The sequence below is a fragment of the Tribolium madens genome, unplaced genomic scaffold (assembly GCF_015345945.1).
Source record: "Tribolium madens isolate multiple individuals breed KSU strain unplaced genomic scaffold, Tmad_KSU_1.1 Scaffold_1;HRSCAF=32;Tcas5.2_LG8, whole genome shotgun sequence".
Classification (NCBI taxonomy): Eukaryota; Metazoa; Arthropoda; class Insecta; order Coleoptera; family Tenebrionidae; genus Tribolium; species Tribolium madens.
In genome coordinates this window covers 941,091-968,157 of record NW_025400984.1, presented here as the reverse complement: position 1 = coordinate 968,157, position 27,067 = coordinate 941,091, and the positions used below count along the sequence as shown (strand labels likewise).

The following is a 27,067-nucleotide window of genomic DNA, read 5'->3' as shown; positions in this document are numbered from 1 at the left end:
AAAAAGAAATTTAATAATTCCTGGATATCACTTTTAAAAACACGAAATTAAATTTATTACATCGTTAGAATGAAATCTCTTGAATCTTGCTTTTGTAAAAGCAGAAGCTCCAAGATCATGATCCAACAAAAATAAAGTTAAAAAAACGACCGACAACTATTATGGACCGATTTAATGAATCTGGAACCGCATTCTTTTCCGATGAAATAAACAATAGACAATCCGAACTCTTTATCATTCAATCGTTTGTCATAGCACACATCTGTCATCACCTTTTTTTTCCACCAACGTATACCTACTGAAAAATTCTTTTGTCTTTAGAGAATCTAAACAAAAAGCTTCTATTATATAAGCAACTTTTGTAGGCCGGCATCAAATTTCATTTATTCACATTGTCTATAAAACCGTTCACCGTTTAATAAAAGCAACAAACAACGCCAACAAAACAAAACAAACGACAACGAAGCACGGTGCACTGAGATGACCTTGCTCGCCGTTGCAACCGCGAGCTTCTCCATTTGCAATAATAATTACAAGTATCTGACCGTGACGAAGTTCTCTCTGAGTGTGTGTGTTTGTCTGTGTTGTGGTACGTCTTCGTCTTCCTCCTTTCGTGCCGAGTTTGCAATGAACGGAGCTAAACTACGATTGCAGCCTTTGTAGTACCCAAGACAAGAAAGACCAGATAACCACCTGGACTCAACAGCGTTACGCGATGCAATCAGAATTCATCATAAATGATGATGGTTGATTACCTTTTTTTTCTATTACGCAAGTTCATCTCTTGTCGTTTTGATTTTAGTTTCTTTACGGTTTCCTTTCTTCTTGAAAGGCTTCCCTCGTTCAGGGTCATACATATTAGGTCTATCATATCAAGTTAACCTGTTACATCTTTGTCACAAAATGCTAACCAAGTATTTTTGGAAAATCAGCACACCAAATATATTCAAAATGAATTCTTACATTTCCAGCACTAAAACGCATGGTACGTTGAATTTATCCAACTTGCTTTTGTCCTACCATTTGGAGGCCCCCCCAAAAAGGCAAAACCACCTCTTATCTTAAACCGCAGCCAACGGGTCATGGACTCATCCTACTACTCCGTAGGAGTCACGGGGATGCATTAATTAAATTCACAAATGACGTCATCAAAACACTGCAACCGCCATTACCGTGTCGTGTGCAAGTCGTTTATTGTGTGGGCACAAAGTCATTTGTAAAACGAATCGGTAACTGCATAGTCTCTCGTTTGCATTGACAATGATTCCTGATAGGAAATGTATTTCCTGTCTAATCTAATGCGTTGTATAATACTATCCATCTATTCGATATTAAAAGTCAGACGGTCTCGCAATTACGCAATTTTGCAATTTTCTTGTGGTTTTTTTCTTTAAAAACAAACAAGAGGCGGATAAAGTCATTGGTTGAAATGTTATGTCTGCTGGTTATCGGCTCTTATCGGAAAATAATTCGCCAATCGTTCAAAATTAGTATCACGTACACGACATTCCGGCGTGATCTGTTTGTGACTGCCATTTCGGGGATTTTGCGAGAAAAATCTATCCAGGAGTTGAAAAAGGACCACAAATTGATATATGTATTTCAGAGATCTAAAAGGCATTGTGGCGGTGAAAAATGACCCAAAGGGGTTATGTTTATAAATTGGTAGGGGATCCAAAATCCAACCCCTAGAACAAGATATGGACGTTGTAGTTAATGTTATTTTTTAAAGTGTCAACGAGTTAATGATTCGGTCATGTCGACCTTGGTGAGCTTCATACAATGCAGTGAGCGAATGTATTGTGACTGCAGAAAAAGAATAACATGACAAACATAATTCAACAGATTTTTTACAAAATGGTTTTTGAACTTTTGGAATTTATTTAAACCCTATTAAAAATAGGGCGAAAAAATTTCTTTTTATATTGAAATCAAAATAAAGACAGTGCCATAGATAAAAATACAAAAAACATTAAGAATAATATTTGTTTATAGTTTCTCAGATATAAAGGGTGCAGCCTCAGCTTTTGCGTAGCAAAAATTGTCAGATATAATACCACGAGTAGTCAAAAATTGATCATTGCTTTATGAACACCATGAGTGCGTAGCACGAATGATGTTCGCAATGGTAATGAATAAAAATGTGAATAAAAATATTCTAAAATCTTTGACCACGAATTCTATTTCAACAGACTATTCAATGAAATGAAATTTGCGTTTCACATGATTTAATTTTTATTACAGCAGGTAAAAAATCAAGTTAGTTTAAAATAATCGCTGCAACCACTCGTGGAATATCCAGTTATATTTTATTATAAGTGTAATATTCGCTTAAATTTGTTGTTGCTAAGATGCGAACGTAAATATCTGCTATTTTATTTGTTAATATTTGAAAAAAGAGAGGTGTATTGAATAGTCAAAAACAAACAATATAAACTAAGTTTAAACTTTTTGAATACCGTATCCCAAAGTTTACATCGCAAGTTCTCAGTGACATTTGAGGTAAATAAAATTCAGTGCTATAATAAAAAAAATGCTTGCAAAATTTTTGCCGTTTTATGATTTTTTTGATATGAGGACACTTTTTAAAGGCGTTAAAGGCTGCGCCCCAAATTGAAATTTATTCGACGAACAAGCCTCTGGACCTCAAAAACATTCGGATAAAGCAAGTTGAGTTATTTCAAGCAGAAACGCGTTTTTCACCTTAGGAAAAAAGTACGTGTTCAACCTAAATATAAAGTTTGAAGAAACAAATTACCTATTTGTGTCTTGGATTTTAATAGCGATTTGTTTTGGATACATATAACATTTTAATTTTTACATTTAGTATAACTTCTATTTTTCTACGAAAGATTTTAATAACGGCAAACGTGTTTTTGCAATTAGAAGAAGTCTTAGCTGAGACAATTTGTATAAAATGTACAAAAACATTATATCAATTTTAAATATTATAATACAAAAAAAGTATTCAATTCAATGAAAATTTTTAAATTACGTATGTGTAATTTTATGTTCTAACAGTATGTTCTTATTTAGCATTTACCAATTTTTAATACATGGAATTATTCTTACTTGAAATATTTTGATATTTGAGTGACTGGAAAATATGCACTAAAAAATGTCCAATAATTATATGCAGTAAAATATGCAAAATTATATGCAGTTTGTTTTTTTATGAAATACAACACATTCATAAAAACATTAAGAGACTATGTATTGTAACAATATACAATCAAATATTTTTCAATATTCTCCATTGTTAAATTGTACCTAGGATGACTTAAAATATGCTTATACGATGGGAATGACCTTTCTACATCGCACCATGTTACTGTTGCATACATAAAATTAGATAGTTTCAAAATTTGCTTTTATAAATGACAATTGATTTAGAATTATAAGGTCGGAAAAAATCTGCTGACATTTTTCAATGGCAAGATAATTTTTCATCTCTTTTATCTGAGATCTTATTCAGGTAATGTGTTGGGGTTTTTGTGTATTAAGGAAAACTGGGACAAATGCGGTAGGTTTTATTTAGAATGTTTAAATATGCCAATTTATGTAACATAAATGACAAAAATACACGAACATATGGATTTATAATGAAATACACAAATATGCATTATATGCACCAAAAAAAAATCATTTAAAAAATTATGTTAGAACATGAAAGTACGGGACAGATATACCCAAAAATGAAAATATGCTTTTCCATAAAATCCAGCCTCTAGTGATGAAGTATCCAAAATATTAGTAAAGTCTGTTTTTTCTTTAAATGGAAATTACCAAGTCAAAACTTTGGTGGAAAAATTGGTAGCAGATTGTCTCCATAGCCACAAATTTTTTTTGCTCCTTGCTTTTGTCCCTAGAAATTTTGTTAAAAAATTATGGTTATGTTTTCAAATTGAGATGTCAAAATTTTGACTTTTATGAATCTTGGGTGCCTGTTTGCTCTTTGAAAGCGCTATAATTGAATACCTGAGGACAGACATCATTACCTAAGGTCACAGATAAATAATTTATATAGGGTATAAGGTCTAAAGACAGAATTCAGTGCTAATAATTTTGATAGAAACACACCGCTAGTAAGTACAATGTTGTGGACAAAAATGAGGTTCTTGCTACAAAAACTTTGATGAAAAAGGATGTTTATACGAAACAAAGTTATTTAGCAAAAGATACAAGTAGGTATTATGACGACTGGCAATAAATTTTGTGTAATTTATTGAAATGAGTTCAAAGTTGATGCATTTTATAAATTCTTCTTCAGGTTTAGTGTCAAAATTGTTACTTTTTCAACTCGTTTCTCAAAAACGATGCACAAGACACTAATTTAATTGCCTTCTTTTCGAGGTTCTTTCTCATTCATGTTTATTTTGTATTCTTGTCCATTTCTTGCTAAAAATTGAGAATGTGTAGCAAACCTGCATTAGAAATTGCGTCAACATTTTAACGGGCCCTTTTTCTAACTTCCTGCTTGCGAACTATTTGTTTCCAAATTTCGAAAAACTGTTAATGTACCGAATTTGTCTTTTTTTTGGTGTTTCGTCTCTAAATTTTCTTAGACGATTTTTTGTACGTTTGACGTTTAATGACATTGTTTTCAAATTAATTCAAAAAACCGGAACTGCCAACTTCCTTTTATAAAATTACCATGAACGAATTTACTAGTGGTGCCAACGTTAAGACTGTTTGGCATTTCCATTAAAAAAACAGACTGTATGTAGATGCAAGTCAAAAAAACTAATATTCGCAATCATGAAAGTATCCTCTATTGCAGTTCCAACTTCAATTAAAGCCCAATCTGTATTCTCCTCAAAAATTTTATATCTCCTTTCACATACAAAACAACAAACTTCCATCCTCTTTTCTCTCTTTCTTCACTAAACCAATCCCCTACTTCGCACTCTTGGCAAACCGTCCACCACTTTCTCCCTTGTCACGTTAATTTTTCTTTTAATATTCTCATTCGAACTCAACACTTGAACAAATACTACCAGTTAAACATGGTAGTGAATAACGATGACTTCTGTGACCGGCAACTATGTCTTTGATGTCTCCCGATTGGTGTTTTAACGAGTCCTATGATGGTGTTGTGACAACGATGCCGGTTGGATTTTAATTAAAGCCAACAAGCGCGACACTTATGCTTTATGCGATCCGACTGTTGAAGACATGCATTTATATGGAGCGATTTGTTCTTCCAGTGCCATAAACGGACGTCGCTCGTTCCGACCAAATGAATTACGACAGACACATTGATCGATGCTGTTTAAATGCATCCGACCATCATATCAAAAGCAAAGACCTAATGCATTTGCTCGGATTTTATTGGACGCATCTTCAATGAATCAAGCCAAGATTTACAAGCCGCGTTGTCATTTACATCAATGAGCCATAATGGACTACTGTGTTCTCGGGAGGTATTGCCAACTTACGACATCAGATTCGCTCAGCAGAACAAAGAGTCGCCATTGCAAGAACTCTTGTTACGTTTGTCTCTAAATGGAAGAGCTCGGGCAACTACGAGCGCATATAATCAATCTATTCACAATGTTTTTGGATTTGTTCTTTTTCAAATTGGATAAACTGTTTCCCTTCTTTTCAGTGTCATAAAAACAGGACCATATTGCTCAATCTGTTTTTTTTTTTAAGTTATAAGTTAACGAGTAATTTTTCATAAATATGTCCTTACAAAAAATAAAAGCAAAGCAAGAATTTGTTGCATAAACTAGTGCTTCAAGCAAACAGACAACGTGAGTACATGAAAAATGGCCATTTCGCCCCAGCTACAACTTATTTTTGGCAAAAGTTAGTTTTGATGTTCTAAAAAGCACGTTTCTTTAGAACAAGTCTTAAATCACAAATTAAAATTGAGGAAAACCTTACCCGGAAAATTTAATTTATTAATATTTGTTTAAAAATTGTAAGTAGGGATACTACAGGTCGAAAGAATTCAAAAAAACTTTCCTCATCCGAATGTTTAGATATAGCTGATATAGTGGGTTTTAGTCGCCGAATTTGGAGAGTCAGAAAATTCGTCAAATAAAATAAGTTTACATCTTTTGAGTGCTTTATTCCAAAGTTTACCTTGCTCATAGCCGATGACATTTGAGGTAATGAGTGGTATTTTACCTTTAATTTAATATAAGGACCCTTTTTCGGTAACTGCTTTTGCTAATTCTAACCCAGTTTTTGATACATCCTGTTAGCCTATTTTTTTAAATCCGGTTTATACATATTATGCAGAACGGAAACTGTTAGATTTTCATCGTGAATACCACTACCACTTTTTATGTAAAGTAGTATATTTTCGACCACCAAACTCTTTGCATTGGCAATTTTTTAAGGTGCTCCTCGCGATCAGCAAAAATATCCATTCCGCTTTTTACGGCCATATACATACATGCATGCGAATCTAAATGATCAAGGATGTGGAATTTATTTGCTGTTCCGATCCAACGAAGGGGATGTTGGTTAATATACCATGTATAAGGGTAACGATATAAATCAATCCAAGAAAATTTGATAGTTCGTCCTTGAACCTTCTTCAAACTTGCTACAAAATAGTTTCGATTCTTTCCCAAAAAAACATAAAAACAAAAATGAGAAGCGGTATTGATTAAAAGTTCCTCAGTTTGCACTGCCCATGCCTGAGCGGTTACGCAACTATCCAAGTGAATTCTTGTTGGGTTCGAAAAAAACGATGTCGCAGATAATGGACGACTTGGATTCAAACGTTATGTCACAAGCCCACCCAAAGAAGCTTATGCAATGGCATTCGAAGACTTTTTTGAAAATTTAATTAGGGTATTGGACAAAAAAATAGCAGCTTATTATGTAACTGTTAGACAGGTTTGGTGTTCTCGTATTTTTCGTACATATTTGCTTCTCTACAAGATCAATATTTTGGGTTGGGTGAGTAATTGATTTTCATTTTTTCAGCGTTTCCGAAGACGTCAACATTAATAAAATACCAGAAAGATTAAATACTAACATAATTTTATAAGTTAATTGTAATTTCGAGAAGCTTTTAAAATTTATTGCAAAGTTGTTTACAATTGGATCTATTACTTTAGTATTGCAAAAAAATGCTAGATCAAATACAATTAGAAAGTGAAGTGACAGAATTAGGCTTTTGTTTCAAAGTATAAACAAACAAAAAATATTAATAATACACTGGCCGCCAAAATTTTGCGATTTTTACATTGCAATATTTTTTTATTCTTTGTCGGATTTCAACAAATTTTTGTTTGGATTAAATAAAGAATGAAGTTTGCAGAACATTGTAATTTAATTCAATAAGATTTCTAGTTTTGTCTTGCAAATGTTATACCTAAAAGACGAGAGCACTGTTTTTTTACTTTATTTTATACTTCGCTATAGTGTGCGACAAAGACAAACTTAACTTTTTACTGATTTCAGATTATTGCCCATTCTTTTCTGAATTATGTACCACATTTTCCATAATTTTAATTCTTGAAACATTAGATATATAAACCTTCAAAAAAAGCATTACATTTCCAATTTCAATGAATATTCTTATTAAGTAGACCAAACGTGCCAAAACGTCAAAATAGGCGCATGAAAGTTTCCAATAATTAACCGGTTTACTTGTAATCCTTTGAAGTTTCAAGCTTTTCAGATTTTTGTGTTCAAAGACGTAATTGAGCTTATTTGGTGGCATAAGCAATAATTTTCGGTTTAACTACCTTTTTATGTAGCCTACTTTCTGAACGAATATTTAGTAACATTAGAAAAGCAACGTCTTTTTTAATGCTTCGTATCTCTGAGGCACCAGAAGATAAAATTTGAAACAAATTGGTCCTTATTCAGAAAAGAACCGGCAATAAGCTGAAATAAGTAAAAACTTAATTTTGTCTCTGTTGCACACTACAGCTCAGTATGAAAAAAAGTAAAAAAAAACAGTGCTCTCGTCTTTTAAGTATAACATTTACAAGACAAAACCTTCTCTGGAGCAACCTGTATAATAATTTAGTAATTATCGGGGGCTTATAGTTTGCGTATTTAACTCCATTTATTTCACTTTATAAAATAATCTCATGTTTATTTATTGCATGATATTGGAAAAGTAAACAAAGAAACTATATTCTGAATTGCAACTATTTTTAATGTTATTTGAGGCTTTTCTAGTCAATGTTTTAGTGTTTTTATACTTTACTAAACATATTACATGTTCCAACATAACATAGAAATAACTAGGGTTATGTGCAAACTTTAAATCTTCATAATTAAAAAAATCTATATTGATTAGTTTTTTTATAATTTTTATAATTTAATAATTCTCGTGCGTTAAATAATGTATCATAAAGGTGTTTTGCTAATTTTTGAGGCACTTCTAAATACAGGATGTCCGGAAAGTCGCGCACCTCCTTAAAAGGGAGTAATTGGGTAGTCCCCCAAAGTACTGAAAAAATGTTTAAAAAATTCTATCTGTCAAAATTTTGACATTTATTTTTTGACATTTGACATTTTTTATGTCTATTTAATGATTAGTAAAGTTATTAAAAAAATTGACAATGAAAGCCACAAATAACATAAAACAGAGTTACAATTTAGGATACAGCTTCCTTATTTTTTCTTCTAATAGCCTGTAGCAAACAAACATTGGAAAATTATTTTTCCGACAGAAATAGAGTCAAAGTGCAAAATTTAAACTCTTATAAAACTTCGAAATTTTTATAGATATTTTTTCCATGTTCCTGGTATCTTACCCTACATGTGCGAGGTCTGGGACAGCCCTGTATAAACAGTTAAAAATTTTGATACTCTATACAAAACTCCAAAACCTTTCTACAGCCCCCTTCAAAAAAACACAACCTGCCCACCACTATTAATTTTTTTACCACAACTCATCCCATTACTTTTCTTCCTCACTGTCACAAAAACCCACCTAATTTCGTGTCCAGAAGTTACATCCCTCGAAAAAAGTCAATTAACTAAATCCATCCGATTTTGTTTATTGGACTTTCGGCCGCCCCCCGCGATGTGTGTGTCTGTCTGTCTAGTCGTCGCCGCCGCCGTGGCACATTCCTCTTTCATTTTCCCTGACATACCTTACACAAGCAACATTCCGACCTAGCAACCGAAGCGCCGGCGACGACGACGTCGATTATTGATCGTCGGCTTCCCGGTCAGGCCGGAGACGCCACCGACGGTCGTCGCGACGATGCCATCCATACCCGCCGCCGCCCCCACGCACTGCGCCGCGCGTTAGGCGGCGGCGGCGGGTGTTAAAGGGGACGCTGTGCGTGTCGCCCGATTGTGATTTACCGGAGGCGGTTCTTTTCCTACCCCGCCGCCAACGCACTTTATCAGCGTCATCGGCATAGGCGGCGGAGGGATTTGTTTTATAAACTTGACCTTTCTTTATGTAAAAGATCTGATAATGCGAATGATGAGTGACTTTTTGCTCACTTTCTGTCTATTAAAACATAAAAAGTAAAACAAATAAAAAAGGTTTTATTCAATCCTCTATGTTAAAATTGAATTTTATCTACTCTTTTCTTCATCTTCATGTTAAAATGAAATTTTATCATCTAGATGATAAAAAATACATCCATTGTTGTATATCTGCGGTTGTTAGTTGCTAACGATCTTTGACATTAGATTTCATTGTTGAATTTGAATTTTACTTTGACATTTATAAATATCGACCAAATTGACTACAAAATTAGTGAGGATTGAATAAAACTTTATATCGACGCTAACTTGCTCTCAAAGATAAAATTCAATTTTACCGTCTTGTATAATAAATAACTATTATTTTGTACTCAATGTTAAAGAGTGCTTTTATCAACTAATTTCAGTCTTTTGTCGTCTAGTGAAATAAAGTCATTTTTATCTACTGTTTATATATTTAAGAAATTCTGGTAGGTGAGTACAAAATAAAACGAAGTATTATACACGACGATAAAGATTGTTTATCTATTCGTGAAAAAAGTCCACTCGTGACTTCGTCACTCGTAAACTTAACCTTTTCACTCGTAGATAAACAATTTCTTTATCGTCTTGTATAATAAATAACTATTTATCACTTTTATATAAAATGTTCCAATCAATCTTAGTAGGTGAGCGTAGTTTATATTACTTTTTCCTTTTAACAAGTCATCACTTTGAAAGTATCCATTAATTTGTGATTTTGCTACGTATAAACGAATCGGTTTGGGTTTTATTTTTATACTAATACTCCATTCAATTGGCACCAATCAAAGAATTTTCGATCTGAGCTTAAAAGTTAGTGGAAGATAAGATAATAATCAAAGTAAAACAGACAAGAATGCGAATTATAACGTGACAAAAAGAGAATATTAAAAAAAGCAATAAAAACATTAAACAGCGTATATTAATTTATTCAACGAGTTTGAGTGTAAATCGGACGAATTATCTCACCGAGTGGAATAAAGCGTCCGATTTACACTCAAACGAGTTGAATACAATATTTTATTCTTCGAATTAGACTCAATAAGGCTTAAACTTGCTTTAAATCTGTAAAAAAATAATCTGATGTTTCGTATTGAGAAATGCCAAACAGATGTCAAAACTTCCTTACACGGGAGAAAAACCGTATAATTTTGTATAATTTTGTAAAAAAATAATATTTTTATTTACAGTTGCATTTTTTTCAAATTAAATTCTGTTAATCTGAATATATCACAAACAATTTCTAACAATTTTAAAACAATAGTGTATTAAAGATAGAAAATACAAGTTTTACGTTTATCTGATTTTAGCTCTCCTGCCTACAGCATGAATATGCAAAGAACTACATGCCTAATTAAATTAAAAATATTATAAACGAATTACATAAAAACAAAGCCCTCTTTTCAAATTAATGCATAACTACGTTGTGAACACGGTATAGTATAAAGACCGTTAAAAATAAATTAACTTATAAAACAATTACCCATAAAGCCTTACGTTACTATTGCCACAACAAAACGTATTTTTAGTTCATTTTGTTTAATTTAAACAGTTAAACCGTTGTTTTTTTCAGAAATATTTTTAATTATTTAAACTTGTAGGTGTTATTATTTAACCAGAAAGAAAATTTTGTTTTCAACTTTTTAAATGATATAATTTAATAAACTGCAGTATAGCTCTTTTAATCCGACCCTGCTTTTATGCGAACCTTCTTATAATCCAACTACAACAATTCGATACCTCCACGACACACAATAATTTCAGCAATAATCACAGTAATCCCCCCTAAAATAGCACCTTATTCAATAAAATGACGAAACCAATTTAAATTTAATGAAGCTTTTTAGTGTCACTGTCAATCTAATAGTTTAAGACATTCTTTGTTTTTTTGGTCAAAATCGAAAGTAAGTTTTAAAGAATTTTAAAATGTTCTTATTAATAATTTAACTAAAATTTGTTAGTTTTGTTTTTTTGCCGCTGTCTAAAATAATACTTTTTTTCTTTAACACTTTTTAGTAATTTCTTTAGTTTCCTATAATTATTTCTTTAATTAAAATTAATGTCCAACTTGAATGTATTTTAGAAAATCAACAAATAGCAAGCGCTAGTTTTTGTGCGTGTATTAGTTTTTTTTTTATATGAAATTATTGAAATATACCTACTTTTAACAGACTTACTCACTTTATATTTATTTATACAGGATAATTTTTTTAAAACCCGCCACCCTGGATAACTAAGAAAAGAAACAAAAATTAAAAAATCCCGAGACAGGTCAATTTTTCTTTTGACATTTGATTACTGTCAATCAGCGCAGATGACGTTTCCATCCTTGTTTATAACTCTCAAAATTAAAAGGTGTCCCCCTGTAAATAACAATTGACCTGTCTAAGGGTTTTCTAATTTTTGTTTATCTTATAGAGATATCCAAAATGGCTCCCTTAAAAAAATGGATACACATATTTCATTTTTTTACTCGCTATGTTAGCTTAGATTTTCATATTCTCTTTCATCTCTTTCATCTTGGCTCTGTATCTCTCAGGTGTCGTCTAAATAATACATGAATAATCAAAGTGTGTAAACAGACGCACCAAAAGAAACACTCTTTTCTAATGTTAAGTCTTTCTCTTTGACGTTTGATTTTTTGCACCTAGACTAGACACAAGACTAACACACATTTTGGTAAGTTTTTGTCATTGAATTAAAGTTCTATCTTGATATTATTTATGTTTTTTTTTCTTCGCATGTACTTTTTTCACTCCACTTCTTTTATGTTTCTTTTTGTTCCCTTCTCATTTGCAACATTCTCGAGTCTTCTTATTGCCAACTGATTTCAGATTACCGCAAAAACATGATAAATTTCGCTTTACCGTTTCTCTGGCACATAAAACAAACCGAAAGAATTTACCAAGACCTACACTTCACCGTTTTATCGCACACTCTCAACTAGAGAATATTGCCCTTGAGACAAGTCTACCATTACCGAACTCCCAACTACTGATAACTGATTATGACAAAAGAGGAAAATAAGCTCATAGGATCGCAATCTCTCCGATAATAATAATAATAATAATGTGAAAATATGGACCGACTCCATTAGCACGAGCTCGAACGCCAACACTTTGCACACGAGTTTTCCGCATCGATGATAATTAGAATTAGTGTGTGATGATGTGATGAGGGTCTTGAGCGTCTCGTTGGCACAAAATAACGAAATCAGTACGCGAAAACACAGCTTTTTCAAGAAGGATGTGCGAAAGTAAATGCTAGGTCGATGGAAAAAATGCAAATGAAATGTAAATTCGAACCAAAAATGTGAGAGCAAAGTTATGCGTGTAGGAGGGGTATATTAATGAAATATTTACGCCCGCAAAGTATGTACGGGAAGAAAAATTAATTAACCGAGATCGATAATGTTACAAGCAAAGTTTGTTCCATGCTAATTCATACAATCACATAAATTGCGACATGCAGTTATGTTATTTATCAAATACAAACAACTTATCACAAATTATTTCATTGAAACAGTCTATTTATACTTTGTTGCTTCGTACTGAAAACAGTGAATACGCTAAATTGAAAATATCTCTTCTCGACAGACTATTGAATGAAAGTATGACTACATTAACTAAACCTTCTAATTATGTAAAAAATTCGTGTTAAAAGTATATTTGTTTATTAGCAGTTATTTTCCAACGATGATAGAGTTTTTTGAACTTTGAAAATCCTAGGTAAATAACCACACAATTTATTTTTTTTTTTTAAGAAAAATAATTGCAGATTTAAATCTATATAACACACAATGCAAGTTTTTAATATCTTTTGGACTTTTAACAAATATATATGTGTATATACAGGTGCGCTAGAACAGATAGAATTTTTTAAACATTTTTTTCATGTTCCTGGTATCTTATTACTTGAAATTTTTCCCTGGGACGCGAGTTCTGGGCACCCCCCTGTATATTTAAAAACTGAAACTTTAATGAATATAAAATAGGTACATATTCTTCCCTCAAGTGTAGTGACAACAATAAAATAAGAATAAAACAAAACTAAATTACTAACATAAATTATATACCGAACTTTTTGTCAAGATGATCAGATGTTGTTCAGATGGTTTGTGGAAGTAATAAGACGTGGAGATAGATACTAGTGAACGCCTAGTGAAAGGTTAGAAGAATACCATTTTCTAAAACTCCGCTAATTTACTTAAATACAAATAAGTAGTTTCTTACAATATTTCTCAAAACAAATTTTTATTAAAAATCTTATAAAAACATCAATTTTATTGTTTACGAGACATATCCTTCGCATTGTTGAATAAATTTTATTTACATATTTAGAACACATTACAACTGCATAAGCGGTGTTTAAAACCATAATAAGTCACACTTAAAATTCCCATACCTATTTTTAGTTCTCTTTACTCACATTCCTTTTGGTCTTCAGATTAAAAATCGTACATATTTTGAACACAAAAACGTTAACACTATTATTTCGTATACAACTTTTATGATTATGATGCTTTCTATTGCGGAACATAATCATGAAATGCATTGTCTATTATTAAATATTTGTATAAATTATTTTTTCAGGTGATAGCTGAAAGCCGTGGTCGGTATAAGCGTGATCTTCTACTAATTTTTTGTAGTTCAAGGGTTTTGAAAAAGATGACAAAATAGTACTAGCCGATTGTAGTGAGAAAAAGAGGTTGTAAATAGCCAATGACCTTCTTTGTGCCGTATTACTGCCATCTACTATAGATATTTCAAAATTTCAAGAAAATATATTCAACCGCAGCGCTACGGAATTTTTAACAAGCTACTTCAAGGCCATAAGTTTGAATCCTCACCCTTAAAATAACACACTAAATAGGTCACAAATAAATAGTAAATAATAAACCTAGGTTATAACTAAACTGTAGTGACAAATTTAAGGCTAAGAAAACCCACTACATGAAAGTGAAAAAAAAGACAATTTTCATAGAAATAAGAATATCCAACAAATGCTTCAATATTCAAATGCTTTACTTTTTTATTTGTGGTAAGCCATAGAAGTTTATTAGATCCAAATGTTCTCGATTCAAGTCTATAAACTCCAGCCTCGTCGCGACTATCCCAAGAAGCCAACAAGAAGAGCTCCGTTTAAAATTTTTCAATATGCAATCCGCGTCATCTGTTTATCGTTATCCTCGCCACCCGCATCCCGCAGGTCCGCATCTGACAAAAACCAAAAATCCATCAACAACATAACGAAGCGCGAAGAAAGCTCGTAAAATCCTCTTCGAGCAAACAAAGAAATTCGATGCAGTTTCACATTACCGGGACGTTAAAAGTATTAATTTCCATCCACCAGTCCAGTTATTGTGCACGTGTCAGAGTAGAACTCCAGAGTCCTTCCTCGAAGCATCGGTCGGAATCGCAAACCGGCCGCTTTGAGGCCATTCACACCGGGACTCCTACGCCCCTCCCCTCGAGGGGTTGTTACCGGCAAGCTGCAAGAGGCAGACTTCTTGCAGACGAACGAACTTGAGATCGACGGTCGTTGACCCGAAACAACTCGCTCGGTTATAACCGAGCGGTTAGCGAAAAACTGCACCAGATACCGGTTTTATTTTTAGAAAACGTGTTTCATAGGTATTCTCATAACAAAAATAGAACCTGGACCAATGTGTTTTTGTTTTCGGAGCACTCCGCCAACAACCAACATGTGTTACTTGTCTCGTTTATATATAAATAAGTTTCTTTGTGCTCTGATCGGCAGCGACGCAGTTCTTAAGGGTCGACTTAGGTTGAATTTTTTCTATTTTTTCGAACACGGCATCGAACAGGTTGTCATGGGGCCGCCTCCACGTGTCCCTTATTTTAGAATCGTGACGAAGGCGCGGACGATCTGAGCTCGTTGCTCCACGTATATACAGTTAACATTGTTGATTTTAAGCGGCAAGCTTTTGTTTTGCTTCTTTCTAATCAGGCTTTTGAACATTAGGTTTTCTAGCAATATTATAATACTGGATGGAAAAGACAAGCTGCAAAAAAGACGCCTTACGTAATATACACTGGGTGAACCAAGTTATAAAGTGTGACAAAATTTTTAACAAAAATCTTCAATCTTTACGGCAAAGGTTATTCAAACTCGTCCAATTTAATTCGAAAAAGTGTAACTACAAAAAAGACAACGATACTCAGAGTATACACTGGGTGAGCCATGTTATAAAAAGTCCCAAATATTTATTTAATGCAATCTTCTTTTTCCTTCTGTAGTGTCTCATTACAGTTAGTTATTGGTCAATTCATAAAAGCTGATTCTATTATTTGTAAGAAATGGAATCAGAATCTACTCTAATTGAAAATTTTGAAAAGAAGATTAGGGAAAACACGAGTAGTTGTTTCGTCTTTTTGGTCCATCCGGTATGATGAATTTTTTATCAGGTCGGCGACAAAACTCTTGGCCCCCATTTCGCTCCAAGAAAATTTCGAGATAATTGCGTGGTCGTGATGAGAACGCCAAAGGACGCGGCGGGGTCTTCGTCGATGGCCTTGAACCTCGCCAAACGAGTCTGCTGGCAAGAGCAGAGACGCCAGGCCCGCTCTTCAGACCAGATACTGTACCAAATTTTTCGAGGAATTACCCACGGATATCGAATAATAATAAACCGGTGGTCCTTTCTCTTGTGTTCTGTTGTGGCACCATTACACTTTTCTCTTCACAATGAAGGTGTTACTACAAGACAATTCCGGCTCGCATCGTGAATTTGTAACTGAATTTTGTGAAGAATTCCGTTCTGATTACACAGGCGAACACGTTCGTGTTATATGCAAATGACGGGTCCAAAACCGAGGGCACTTGCCGAAACAATGACGACTCAGAGCAGTTTATTTGTGGAAGGTGGATAAGACAATGAGAAAGTCTGATGTTTCTGCACCAAGACAAGTTCGAATGAATGCTGACAAGAGATTAAGATCTAGATCTGAATCGGAAAAGGTAACGATCTGTAGCAAACGATGTGTATTCAAATCAACAAAGACACTTTCGATGCTTCCGAAAGAATTTATATACAAGGTTTTCCAAAAATTACATACAATCATATCCTCAAAAGAGTTTTAAAACTTTAGACATGACTAACAAGGACAATTCTTACATTAATAGTTCAAACAAAAACCCTCTTATAGGTCAATAAATACAAAAAAAAAAAATGGCTCTCAAACAAAATATGTATTTTATCCTCTTTGTCTATAGTTTCAATTAAAGTCACGTAATACTTTTCGGCATCTTCAAAGAAATTATAAGTCCTCGTCTGATTTTCAAGCACAGTTTGTCTACCAAACTTTACCAATATAGGTTGATATTTATAGCTAAGCTACAACAGTAAATAAATAAAAAAATATTTGTTAACCATGTACCTTAATCTCTTTAATCTAACCACGCTTTTATACGAATGTCTTGTAATTAGAAGAGCACGTGCAAATGTGAAATTTTTTTTTTGAAAAAGTTGTTCTATAAAAGTTTTTTCTCAAAAAAAAAGCTTAAAAAGAAATCTGCATTTATTTTTGTGTTTACCTGAAGGTCTTCTATCACCATTCGAGAGTTGGTCCGACACACTTCGGATCACCCTATGTTAGACTAAATTAATCCAGAACATAATTACGTTTAGATATCAACTTCACGTTATTTCTAATGTGCGTACCTGTATTTAATTAAAATTATTTTTAAATTCTACAGGTGTTCCATTTTTATTGTTGCAAAATTACATAGATGATAGAATATTCAATTTTAATACAAAAGTTTCCTATAAACATGCTATCTATACAGGGAGTTTCACATAACTTTACGGGGCTTGCGTCCAATGTACGCACCCAAATATACAAAAGTCACAGAACACTGGATACAAAAAACATACATTTAATTATTTAATTTTTGGAAACCCATGACAGTAGTTGTCAAACTAATCACTGTTTCATTAATATTCATAAACTGCAGTTTTTAAGAAACAATTATCATTTGTTCTATCAATAGACGGCATGAATATGATTCTAGTTTACCTATCTTAATCACTAACTAACTAAAAACGTTGTAATTTTTTAAAGGATGAACAAACTAGAGAAAATTATTTAATTTTTCAAAATTTGTAATCGAGTTCGTATCGGAATATGTATTATTGATTGCATCTTGAAGGCGCAGGCCTCGTAAAATTACGTGAAACACCCTGTATACGAGAGCTACACCCCCTAAAAGACGTGCGTTTTTTAAAGGGTTCTTCCCAACACTTCAGAATAGATAGAAATACAAAATTTGGTACAGCTGATAACCTTTATACACCTAAACAAATTCCCAGATGTAATGTCAAAATTTTTAATCAGGGACGTCCTAAACGGTAAAATAAATTTAATTTTTAATTTTTACACTCTTTATGGTCTGTAACATAAATTTTAAAATTGATTTTACTAAATTCGAAAAGTTGTATCGGAAAAACGCAAAAACCTTTTTTATGAAAAACTATGAAATTTACAATTTTGTTGCTGAAAGTGACAAGAAACCACAGACAAAATAATTAGAGTACTTTTTACCCTGTTTAAATTTGTAACAATAATAACGGTACACTCTGTATATTCCTTGTACAGGGTTATTCACGAGAGAGTTATTTCTGATTTTTTTTTGCTGCAACCCATAATACATACAACAATTTCTTGATTTCAAATTTTGAAAATAATTATAATTGAATCCACGATATCTGTTATTAATCTTGTCTCTTTGACATTAAGGCAAAAAATCGTCTCTCAAATAATGCGACATGTTTTGTTATAGTTTACCAACCGACTAGGCGCATCTTTAGAAGATTGTTGACACTTTAAACACCTTTTACATTAATTTAACTTTTTTCTTTGTAGAATTTTGATTAAATATAGTTTATCTGTCAATTTGACATTTCTGGCAAATTTATACAACTTACTTTGATTTCAAATTTATAAGAAATAACATATTTAATTTAGCAGTTAGCGTTGGTTGCGGCAAAAATAAGTTCTGAAATAACCCTCTCGTGAATAACCCTGTACATAAGTAACCTATAATTAAAAACCTAATAATAATTAATAACTATATAACCTTCATTATTTCGCCAGAAAAAAATAAATTAACATATTATTGATTACACTGTAGAATTTGTCCCCAGAAAAATACATATATTCCATACGTATTCAAGTGTCTACACATTAAAAACTATAGATGAATGAATACGCCTGACTATAACTAATCGATTACTTGAATTTATGGTTTTAAGAGTACATTTTTATGCAAACCATAAATCAAAGAGAACCAATGATTTACATTTAAATTCTCAGTAAACTTAATTATGTTCTCATGTAGAAGAGTTCATTGCAAGCAATTGAAAAATCGGGCCCATTTATCCCTGCACCTATTAGCTTATTAAGCTTATTAGCTCAAAGCAGTTTTCAGTGGATTTATCTGAGTTTTAAATTAAAGAAAGATATTTGTAACAGAAATAAAATCCGGTTTATTTATAAATTGTTGTTTCCTATTTCAGAGAGAAATAAAAGACCAGTAAAATCAGTAAAAAAAAGTCTTTGAAGTTTGTACCTCAGATGAATGAGTTTTACATAAAGCATGAGAATATATTTAAGATTCATTTGGTGAGAAAAATTAGCTGAAAACAAAATTAAAATCAACACTATTCATAATCCCATAGTTTCCAATTTTAATTGAATCCCTTATCACGAATCGATATTGCAACCATCACTATCGAAACATGAGTGTTTTTCGCTGTTATATTACGTTTTAAAAATGTTATCGCTTGTTTGTTGAGAAAATCATTTCAAATTTTACTTTGCTGCCTCGAATTAAAGTAAACCCTCACTTTCAAACGTTGTGCAATAATAACCTTGACAAACACAAATTTAGTCCAGGACAAAAGCCAAAAAAATGACGCAATCCCCGGTTTTGAGACTGTTTGGTGCCCCTCGACAAACAACTAAATCGAAACATTGGAATTAGTTGTAATGAAATTCCCTCCTGAAGAAGACACATGTTAATCACGTGGCAAAGAGGGAAATGCGGAGCAAACTTTAGTCATTTGGAACAGATCAAAGCAATGATTGAAGACCATCGAATTTTCTCCGAAATCCCGGAAATCGTTAAAATACTTGTAAAACTTGGCATTACTTCAGATTTTCCTACGAAAATCGTGAAATTTTATCGGGGTTCAGCTTCAGGTGAAACAATGTTTATTTCGATGACAAAATAATAACGGAGACACCGAACTTTCACGTTCTTGTGGGTTATTAAAAATTCATTCAGGACGAATGCCTCGATTCATGACGAACGAGGACCAAAACAAAGCGATAACAGCTCTTCTCTAATTACGCGAAAATGGCTTCGAGCCAAGTCAGTGTTGGACACGTTGGCAATTCTTGGATTTGACTATTCTTCGGGAGTTATACACTGAATATATAAACTCCATACAAAATAAAAATTAAATGACTACTTAACGATAATTATTGAAAGCAAATAGTAAGTTGCAATTTTGCCTTTTTAACAAATTTTATTCTTTTAGTATAGTTCTAGTGAGAATTGAAGGCAAGTATTTTTCAATGTTTATGGCATGTTCCCGGAAGCTCGCCCTTGATGACCCACATTGTAATCGTTTCAGTTCGAAAATCACAAGACGAAAAACGACTCGTTGCAGAATCGATTAATTCCTCGTTAGCTCGTTGGAGCAGTGACATTCATTGTGCACAAGATTTTCACTTGCGAAATCGACGCATGATGGCGTTTATGGAGGCCGAGCTGTTTAACATTCTAAATTATGAACGTGGGGTTCTTTTCCCCCTTTTTGACATATGTCGCGACGTCTTTGTTTCGATTCGACATCGTTATTGAGCGTCCTTAGTCGCGCGAAGATAAAAATAATCTAGTCGCGGCTTTCTGTACGAAAGTATGAAAAAGTAATCTTTCTGTATCTCTGTCGGAATGTGGAAAGTATAGAGTGGGTCAGACAAGGACGATAAACTAATCTCCGAATAAATTCGACTGTTGTGCAGGCGCCACATTATTTATACGGTTGCGGCCATAACTTGTTGATCTCGTCGATTTGTCACATCGATGACGTTTTTCCAACATTATCTAATGAAAAGAAAAACTGGCTGCTTTATTTGACAATGAACACATCAAATTGGCAGCAAAAGACTCTTGGGTCATTAAAGTCGAAATGTGATTGTATGGGTAGTAAAAGTTTGAAAGTGGAAATTCTTCGTATTTTTCAGATATCAAAATTATTTTTAAATTCGAACCCACGTAGCCGAATCATAAAACAAAACATTCTATTTATTTTCTGTAAATCAGTTTATTGAAACAAAACTTAATTTTGAAAAAATAAATCTGATAAAAGTATCTATAGTTCTCTTACTTATAATAATGTTTCATTTGTGAACTAAAGTTTCAACACACGACAGAATTTGTCGTATTTTACATACATAATCGAGATTAATTTAGTTCAAATAAGTTTTTAGTACAAAAATAATTTCAATAGATGTAACGTGTAACACATGAAACTTGTAATTCCAGACTTGTAAGTCTAAATAAAAGTATCGTCAAAACTGTCCACTCTGAATTATGAAATTATAGTTATTAAAACGTCATAAGGCCGAGATGAAGTGGAAAATAACACACAAGATTGAAGTTTGTAAAATACTTTTTGTGATACTAGAAGATTTTGTCTTTATTCAAAATAATAATTTCAAACTTGACGCAATTAACCAAGGGTCGTATTAAAGCGATCAGTGAATAATTCAATTTTAATCAGAATAAAATAACTAATATTTAATTCATTTTTGCACAGTAAAAAATAAAAAAAATTATCAGTATAATATAATATTTTGCACAGTAAAAGTAATAAACTTCAAACAAAGCACGCACAGTATTTTACTGTGAATTGTCCAGTAAAAAAATCTAAACTGTACAGTAGAAATAATAAACGTTCAGTAACTTTAATCAAAATTAGTAAAATAACATACAATTTAAGGAATCTTCAGTCTTGGTTAGATAACAATGTAAGGCTTCTGTGCAAGAATATTATTTCTTATTTTTGTATTACTGAATATTTATTATAATTGGAGGGTAGTAAATGTATAAGCAATGAATTAGTTTTACTGGACATTCATTCGTTGTCTTTACAACATTTACATTTATTATTTTTACTGTGCACTTATTATTTTTACTGATCAAAAATACTTGACGTTTAATGCATTTAATTTGTTTCCATTAACCAACTATCTTGCTTTACTATCCCTTGACACTTGCTTACTATCCTTACAGTTACTGTAATTTTATAATACCTAAATAATTAATTCTAAAAAATTATAACCTCACAACTAACCAAGACAGTTTACGCCGGTATCTATTACCAAATAGAATTTGTAAAATAAAATGGAGCTGCCATTTGGTCCTCTAAAATGTAACCAGCAGTGTACAGTTAAATGTTTTTGTTGCATTACCACCTACCTACTAACTTCAATAATAAGTAATATAAATATATTTTTTAAATTTTATCAGTAAATGTAAACTGTTTTATATATATATATATATATAACATTCAATGCTTACATTAATGAGTTGCAGAATATAGAATAACTAGAAGAAAAACGAGTTAGTTAAAGCAACAAAAATTAACGATTTTTTTTAAATAAATAGTTATTAACTAGTATAAAGCACTTGTTGCAGAAGGTTCTTCCAGCACTCATTTGTTCCTCAACTCACCGCTACGCAACTTTTGTATTTTTGTTATTTTATTTTATAATTTGGAATAAAAAGTTTTTAATTTTTTGTATTAATTTTGCATACATTCCATTAAGGGACACCTCTCCACAACGGACAATTTAAGATTCCCCATCGGTGTCCGTTCTTGAGAGGTTTTACTGTACTTGGAATATACTGACTTCAGGTTAAAGGTATAAAAGGTTAGGGCACATTCTAATAAAAAAAAAACATTTTGATCACACTACAGAATCTAACAGTATTAAACCTGTATCTCGAAAACAATATTTCTTGAAAATCCGTGTTTCCTGGTGTGCAGCTAGTCACGATTCTGTTAAAACGGCAATTTAATAAGTTTTTTCTCAATATGCTTCAGAGACCTTCAAATTAGTGGTACAGAATATTCCTTTTGCTTTTCATTAACATAGTGATTTCAAAATTAAAATTAAGCCAATTGTCATCTAAAAAAAGTGCTTAATCAATACAACGAACGGTTATCCAAGCTTGTAATCTGCACACTAACAGTATAAAAAAAAGAAATCTAGTAATTTTTAATAATAGATTCCGCCATCGGGCTCTGTCCATGTTCCTTCGGCGTCCTTGCTTGTGTATGCATTTGAAAACTTTTTTGCATAAATTTTAAATTCGTTATAGTTAAATATTTTTAGTGTCGGTTCGCGAACGTCGACTCGAACCTTGAAACGTCACGTCGCTATGCTAAAAGTACGATTTCAGTGTGTACACACCACAACCAGAAACGGCGTGTAAAAGTAACAGCGTAACCTGCTGAGTTTGTAATTTGGTTTGACCCATAAAAACCGCCTCGAAGGTTATAAATATGTGCGAGAAACGGAGATTTCCAGCTACCGACTCTCTTCATGCAAATGGTCATCATCATCATCATCATTATCATCATCGTGTCTGCAGCTGTGGGCAAACATGGCGCCTGCGATATTTACACAATAATCTCATCTTGAACTCTTCGCTCACGCACCAACTTTTCGTGGATACGCTTTTTTATTATGGCCCCAGGACACCATCGACTATCGACCATAAAATCAAGAAGCGTACCATTCGCTTAAATTAAGTATTATTCTGGGACGGAGATGTTTACGATATATTGGTTCGAAAAAAAATTCGTTTGGTACCGTGCCATTTCTGTCAACTTTGATTTCTGACCTTTACCGCGAGGTCTTCGTTGCGTGTTGTTTGCATACGACTGTGCAATTCCTCAGGGTACCTTCAGATTACATGTTACGAGAGTTACGGCCTTCCTACCCCAAGGTCGTTTAACTGCTTACAATCTTACAACTCTACCAATTTTTAAAAAATTCAAAAACATATCAAGCAAAATTAACCATCTTGTACAAAATTAACAAAAAAACGCAAATACACGAAAATACATTCCGCAACCATGTGTTCAACCTAATAAACTTCTCAAACGATAAATGGATGGCACTTTTTCCTTACTTTATTCAGCAATAATATTTAATACTTATGTAAAGGTTCTTTTTAATTTAACAAACGCTAATAAGTTGAAAAGTGTTGATATCTGGTGACACTAAAATATAAGTGTAATTAATCAAGTTGATTGACTTAAAGATCTCTATGCTATTAAAAATTAAGATTTCTTTTAATTTCAAACAAGTATTCACAAAATTTAAAAATATTAATAGTTATTTATTAATGATTTTAAATAAAAGTCTTGAATCATTCATTATAGATAAAATTAGCGTGATAGCAGAACCTCTGACGGATTTTTCCATAACTAACGAAATGTCAGTTAATGTCTTTAACTGTTATTAGTGGAAATCATGGCCGTCTGGATAGAAATAATCACACCTGGGCATTTTTTGAGTTCAACTAATTCCCGTTGGCGCTTTAATCTGGGGAAATTTTTTAACACAATCAGTTTTTTAGCTTAAAGAGTTCAACCTCATAATATCAATTCTCCCTGGCGTATCTTGTTTTGTTGTATCCTTCCTTCCCAGCTTTTATTAATTGTGTTATTTTTTGTTTATAATTAAAAATTTTTCAGTCTTTCCTTAGTAATCCCCGTAACTAAGAAAAAATTCTGAATCACTGCTCCAATGCAATTTTTACGAAATGCCCAGGTGGGATATTGATACATTTCATTAAGGAGGCAGTGCTTGAAATATTATTTGTGATGAACTTTCACAAATTGATATCTCAAATTGTCAAATTCAATGTTTTTTGTTGACATTGTCAGTGCCGTTTATCGGTTGTGGATTTTCTCATTTAAAACTCTAGTTTACAAATAATAACTTATTTAATATACCTTTAATCAAATTTTAATTTTTATGTTTATTTACCTTCTATCAAACAATAGTTAAATTTTTTATCACGTCACAGTTTTTTGCTACAAAACTATCTGCACAAATCCTTCCGATTTGAAGTTCATTTAAAATTCAAATTTTTGCTGAATTATTACAAATTATTACCAGATGGTTGTAAATATACCTTTTAAAATACATTTCCTTGACTTGTATTTAGACTTCTTTCCTAAAAACTGATGCAGTATAAGTGACAAATAGAACGAGTCAAGATCTGGAGGTTTTTGAAGATCAGCACAAAAAAATATATTGGGAGGTTACTGTTAAACTGTTATAAGGGAAACTGATCAAAGAATTATAGGAAACAGAGTAAAATAACCTGTTTTTAATTTATTGTTTGGCGGTTCTTGTATTTTTATCAGTTACATATTTCTTAAACGTGGTATGTTTTAAAAATTTTTTTTTTTGAACTTGGTGTCTCAAAACCTATAATAAATTTTAAAGCAAATTCGGCTTCTCTTAAAAAACTTCCACTTCTATTGGCAATCTGTAAATAAAAACAACTGCAATGTTGCACAGATTCCCTCAACAATTAATAGAAACCAATAAAAGTCAGGTCCAACATTCATGTTGACTTTATGCCAACTATTTAAATCATCTCGATAATTCACTCTAAAGTTAAAATTTGAAACATATGTATCTAAGCATAAATATAAATAAATCGAAAGTTTACCTGTGTGTTAAACACTAGAGATTTTAACATAATTTTTGGTATGAATGAATGATTTGGACGTATTTTAATTTTCGGTGTGACCCCGAGGTCGTTATCCCGGTTAAGTTTACAAATGTATAAGCATAATTATATCCCAAATGACATTTCTAAAATGAGATTAATGAAGAGAAAAAAAACTGAGAAATGTGAAATGGTTATGAAATCAAGCGTCGCCAATGTCTCAAGATCAAAGAGTATTGCCAACTGTCAGGATGAAAATAACGCAAAATCTAACAGATGTTTTCGTGAACATCAATCCACTATTCGAAATAGACCAACCAAAGTTTTAGATAGAACTAATTCCGTGAGAAGTAAAGAAGATAATTATCATTAATACCTATAATATCAAGTAAAAATGTTTTTGTAATTATTTATTAGAGTAGCATTTTTTAAATTTTCTCATTGTCATAATCGGATACTACTATAATAAAAAACCTAACATAAAAAACCAAAGAACTGTAATTCTACAAACAGTAAGCTTTAGTTTCAAAAAGAAACATGTGTTTTATTTTAACTCAATAATCTTAGCTTATTTAAAAATTATGCTCCTATCAATCGAGGTAGCTATATTTTAAAAGCAAGAGTAAAAAATATTTATTTATTGTAACAAATGTGATTTTAAAATTGTTTTCCTTTAAAAAAATTAAATTGAAGACAAAATTCTTCACATTAGAGGAAACTATATTGTATTCATTTATTCACAAAATAAGCAATGTTTACGATTGAATAAAACTATCAAAAAATAAATGAATAAAATATGTCAAATATTATTATATCAAGCAAAAGTAATATTATTGTTAAAATTGTACCACAAGGTATCTTGAAGACTTGATGCTTATTAAACAAAATAGAGAACATGTGATTTAAAAATGCAACTTCGAATAAATTTAGAGCGATAAAAACATAAAATTCTCACCTGTTTCCTTTTAATCCCCGCATAAACATTGGGAAATGGTATCTTCCCGTCATACTGCTCCTTCATCTCGTCCAGATATTTGTCACACTGCTCTTTATCTGGCTGATCCTTGGCCACTCTCAAATACACCCTCCAGTTTGCCGAGTCAAACCCCCAATGCACTGTCCGATTCTCCGAAAAATGTTTATGCACATGACAGACAAACTGTTGTGGCGAGAAACCACCCCTGCATTCCGTACACTCGATACACTTGGCGTTCTTCCCTGTGTACAACTCTGGAAAACACGAGCCGATGCATTTGCCGAAGCACTTGTGGTAGACCGCAAACGACACCAAGCCCTTCCGTGGCCTAATCTGCGTCACCTCGTGGCCGTGCAGAAGGGCGCTACATAAACGCTCAGCGTCCGTCTTGGTGATGAGACCTGAGCTGGCGGCGGCGCTCGGTAAAATACCACCGTTTTTGAGCACTGTGAGTTGCTCGGGGGTGCACCGCGAACAATAGATTTGCAGTTGATCGCATTCGTGGTTGATCTGCGGTAAAGAGAAGTCGCGGAGCACCGAATTGAGCACCTGGAATAAATATTGCAGTATGTAACATCGACTGGTTAAAATGTTTTAAAAAATTACGAAAATTTTTACACAGTAATTGTCAAATTTCTAAAAATTAAAAAAATTATTTAACTATCTTAATTGCCTTGCAGAAAAAAAAAATGTGAATATCAAGAAACAGAAGACTGTTGGAAAAAGTTGTGTACAAAGCTTCATATTTATTTTTCTTCCTCCTGAATTGTAATAAACAGTTGTCAACGCTGTCTCTCCAGAAGCACAAACTTGATTTTTACAAAACGTGTTGTAAAATGTGCATCATAATGCGGTAAA

At 32.5% G+C, this 27,067-nt stretch overlaps 1 protein-coding gene across 1 annotated transcript in view; it reads right to left on the bottom strand.

Moving 5' to 3' along the window:
• Positions 1-27,067, bottom strand: part of LOC123003888 (ski oncogene) — a 51,301-nt gene that overhangs the window by 21,054 nt on the left and 3,180 nt on the right. Inside the window, exon 2 of the mRNA XM_044396929.1 lies at positions 26,189-26,758. Coding sequence (XP_044252864.1) covers positions 26,189-26,758 — 570 coding nt within the window. The remainder of the gene's footprint in view (positions 1-26,188; positions 26,759-27,067) is intronic.